Raw genomic sequence first — 3,858 nt, 5'->3', positions numbered from 1 at the left:
CTTGCGTCTCAGAACAGACTTCTTACTCAAGATAGATTGATGAAGAGATGTATTATTAACACAAATACATGTTATCTGTGTTCGACTACAATGGAAGGCAGGAATCACCTGTTTTTTACCTGTTCTTACTCAAGAGAAGTGTGGTTAACTAATATGGACTGGCTCAAGTTTGAATGGCAAGCCTGTGAGTGGAATACACTGATGGACTGGTTTAATACCAAGTTTAGAGGCAATGGTTTCAAACAGAATATGAAGAGGATGGCAATATCGGCGACCATATACAGCATCTAGAGGGAGAGGAATCTCAGATTCTTTCAACAGAAGACAAGAAGCACAGTTCAAGTGGTTCGGAATATCAAAATTGATATCTTAACCATTTACATGAACAATCCTATTTCAGCTGAAAATAGAGATTTGATTTTATCTTTGTAAAAGTTAGATAGAATTGTTGTTAGAAGTTTTTTGTTTGTTTTCTCTCTGAAGAGATCTTGATGTTCAAAACTTTTTCAATTTGGTAAATGAATAAAATTACTTCATTGACCAAAAAAATAATCACTTAATTTACATGTGAAAATCATGAAACTAAAATTTTGAAATACTCAATGTCAGCAACTCCGTCAATTTTTAAGGTACTTCCCTCTTTCCGTTTTTAGGAATCTTCCATTTTCCTTTAGCTTTGTATGCATGCATATTAGTTACTCAATTTTTCTGTTTTTGGAGAAAGAAGTTTTACGTTAAATTAATGTCCCCCAAATCTTGATATTTGTCAAATTACCCTCCACTTCTCTTAATGTCCTCTTTTATACATATATATTTTTTCACCCTAAACTCACTTTTCCTTCTTCATTTCACCTTATCAATGTTCTCATTTACTACTTGTCACATCTGTCAATTCTCTTTATGTTCTCATTTATAAGGGGCTGTTCGTTTCGCAAAAAAGAATGGGAAATCAAAGAATAGGAAACCTATTTCCTAAAATAATTGTTTTGAGGTTGTTTGGTTGGTTTAAAAAAGAAGGAAATTATAAAATAGGAGATGAGATGAGATGAGTTGTCACCTTATTAAAGAAGGAAATTATAAAATAGGAGATGAGATGAGATGAGTTGTCACCTTATTATTGGATGATGTGAGTGAATTTTTTTTAAAAAATTGTTTTGAGGTTGTTTGGTTGGTTAAAAAAATAAGGAAATGAATTGGAGGTATATTATTAGATGATGTTTTGAGGTTGTTTATGTTTGGTTCGTTTTTAAAAATAAGAAAATAGATGAGATGAGATGAGTTGGAGGTATATTATTGGATGATGTGACACATACTTAAGGAAATCAATTTCTTGTTTTTTTTGAGGAAATGGATGGAAAGGAAGGTTTAATGAGATGAGATGAGTTGTCACAATATTATTGGATGATGTGTGTGATTTTTATAAATGAGATAAGATGAGATGTGATGAGTTGGATGATGTGACACATTTCTTATGTTTGGTTTATTTTTAAAGGTAAGAAATGAGATGAAATGAGATGAGTTGGATGATAAAAATAATATTTTATTGGATGTTATGGGTGAGTTTTAGGGATGGAAATGGATAAAAATATTATTTTATTGATTTCCTTGTACCGATTTCCTTTTCTTTGATTTTAGGAAACCAACCAAACGGGCCCTAATTTCAACCTTCAAAACTGTAAATTGCTGTTAATTTATATAATACAATTATAGCGATCAAGTCAAAAAATTGAAATGAAATCTTTTTGAGGATTCTGGATTTACTAAACTCATTGAGAATTAATTGAAAATTTCAAACTCCTTGCTGCTTAGTGAAAAACAACTATACTCATTGGGGGCTTTTGAAATTTACCCTTCTTTTGTTTTAGGACTATTTTTATTGGTAGTTTCTTGAGCATCCATTTGAAGGGAGAATTGAGCAAGAAATATTAATTTTTAGATAGAACTCTAACAATTTATACCAAAATATAAGTAATGAAACAATATCTGGAATAACTTGAAAGGAAAAGTTTGATTGTATTCCTTCACTAATCATGAATATATACAAGTTACATTGTATAAATATAGTATGGAATAATGTAATTATTCTAGCATATTCTCCATCTTAATAAGGTATATAATCTCCTATACAAGGTATGAATATAATATACATATAGGAATAATACCCCCCCCCCCCCCCCCTCAAACTCATGGTGGATCAAATACTGAGAGCTAGGAAAGTAGAAATTTGTGGCGCTTGGAGGTGTGAACTTTGATGAAAAAATCAGCAAGCTGGAGCTCAGAAGAAATATATGATAGAAAGATCGCCTTAGTCTTTGAATAATGATGCCGTATGAAATGAGAATCAATTTCAATGTGTTTTGTGTGCTCATGAAACACTACATTGGTGGCAATCTTTATTGTGCTTTGACTGTCGTAATATAGAGGAGTAGGAGAGAGACAATCAATGGTCATGTCACATAGAAGCTGTCGCAACCAAATGATCTCAGAGGTAGCAGTAGACATAGCTCGATACTCCACTTCAGTACTAGATTTTGAGACTACATGTTGCTTCTTAGCTCGCCATGATATAATGGTATCACCAAGAAAAACACAAAACCCATTAATAGATCGACAATCGATAATGTCATCGGCCCAGTCAGAATCAGAGAAGGCGCGACGTTGTAGCTTTGATGTTGAGGAGAACAAAAGAGCTCTAGATAAAGTACCACGAAGATAGTGTAGAATACTAAGTACAACAACATAGTGAACTGTGGTAGGAGACTGAACAAATTGACTCACCACATGGACGACATAAGCAATGTCTAGTCGAGAGATAGTAAGATATACCAAAGCACCAACTATTTCACGATACCGAGTGGGATTTTCCAAAAGCTTTCCTATATCAGGTGCTAGTTTTTGATGGAGCTGAAGAGGTGTATCAGCAATCTGATCATTAGTCAACTCAGCTCGGGCCAAAAGATTATAGATGTATTTTTGTTGAGAAAGAAGATATCCTCGTGGACCATATGCAACTTCGAGCCCCAGAAAATATCGAAGATGCCCTAGATCTTTCATCTCAAATTTCTAATGTAGAGAAGTCTTCACAGTATCCAGAAATATAGGGTCACTGCCAATAATGATCATATCATCAACATAAAGGAGAATAATAGTGCATCTTCGACTAGAGGTATGAACAAACACCGCATGACCAGCCCTACTCTGAATAAAACCCATATTGTGTACTACAGAGCTGAATTTCTCAAACCAAGCTCGAGGAGCATGTTTTAGGCCATATAATGCACGACGAAGATGACAAACTTGTCCTAACAAATGAGGAAGACCTAGGGGGTTGCATATAAACTTCTTCGTGAAGATCACCATGAAGAAAAGTGTTCTTCACATCAAGCTAATAGAGAGGCCACTATTGAGAAACTACAATAAAATCAAAGAAGTCATTAGCTTTGAATGCTAAAAGAATAAAATCAAAGGCTAAGGTAAACATTAGTATGAACTCAAGTTCTGAGCGTTAAAAAGATAACAATATAGATCAAATTATTAAAGGTGTCTACTTATTTCTCAAATCAAAAGATAGTCAAAAATTCTTACAAAGCAAACAAGATCCTTATGCAAACAAGGTAAATAAATATAATTTTAGTGATTCTGATACTGAATAAACTTGTTTTCATCACAGAAAACCAGGTCACCTAAGGAAGAATTGCTCGTTGAACCAAAATGACAATAAAGGAAATGACAAAAGTTCAAGTCTTATTATTACTCAATATCTCAAAGAGTAGCCATCCTGTACAAAATATATTTTATATTTAGAGATGATATGAATCTCTTGACAAACAATGTCATTCTTCCTCCTAAATCATATAT

At 33.3% G+C, this 3,858-nt stretch overlaps 1 protein-coding gene across 1 annotated transcript; it reads right to left on the bottom strand.

Annotated features, from left to right (window-relative positions):
• On the bottom strand, positions 2,209-3,054 carry LOC109826854 (uncharacterized mitochondrial protein AtMg00810-like). The gene has a single exon (XM_020393873.1). The coding sequence runs from the start codon at positions 3,052-3,054 to the stop codon at positions 2,209-2,211; it is 846 nt and encodes a 281-aa protein (XP_020249462.1).

Source organism: Asparagus officinalis, chromosome 10 (genome assembly GCF_001876935.1).
Source record: "Asparagus officinalis chromosome 10, Aspof.V1, whole genome shotgun sequence".
In the NCBI taxonomy this organism is placed as follows: domain Eukaryota; kingdom Viridiplantae; phylum Streptophyta; class Magnoliopsida; order Asparagales; family Asparagaceae; genus Asparagus; species Asparagus officinalis.
Note: the sequence above shows the minus strand (reverse complement) of the source record. Positions and strands in the feature narration are given on the sequence as shown.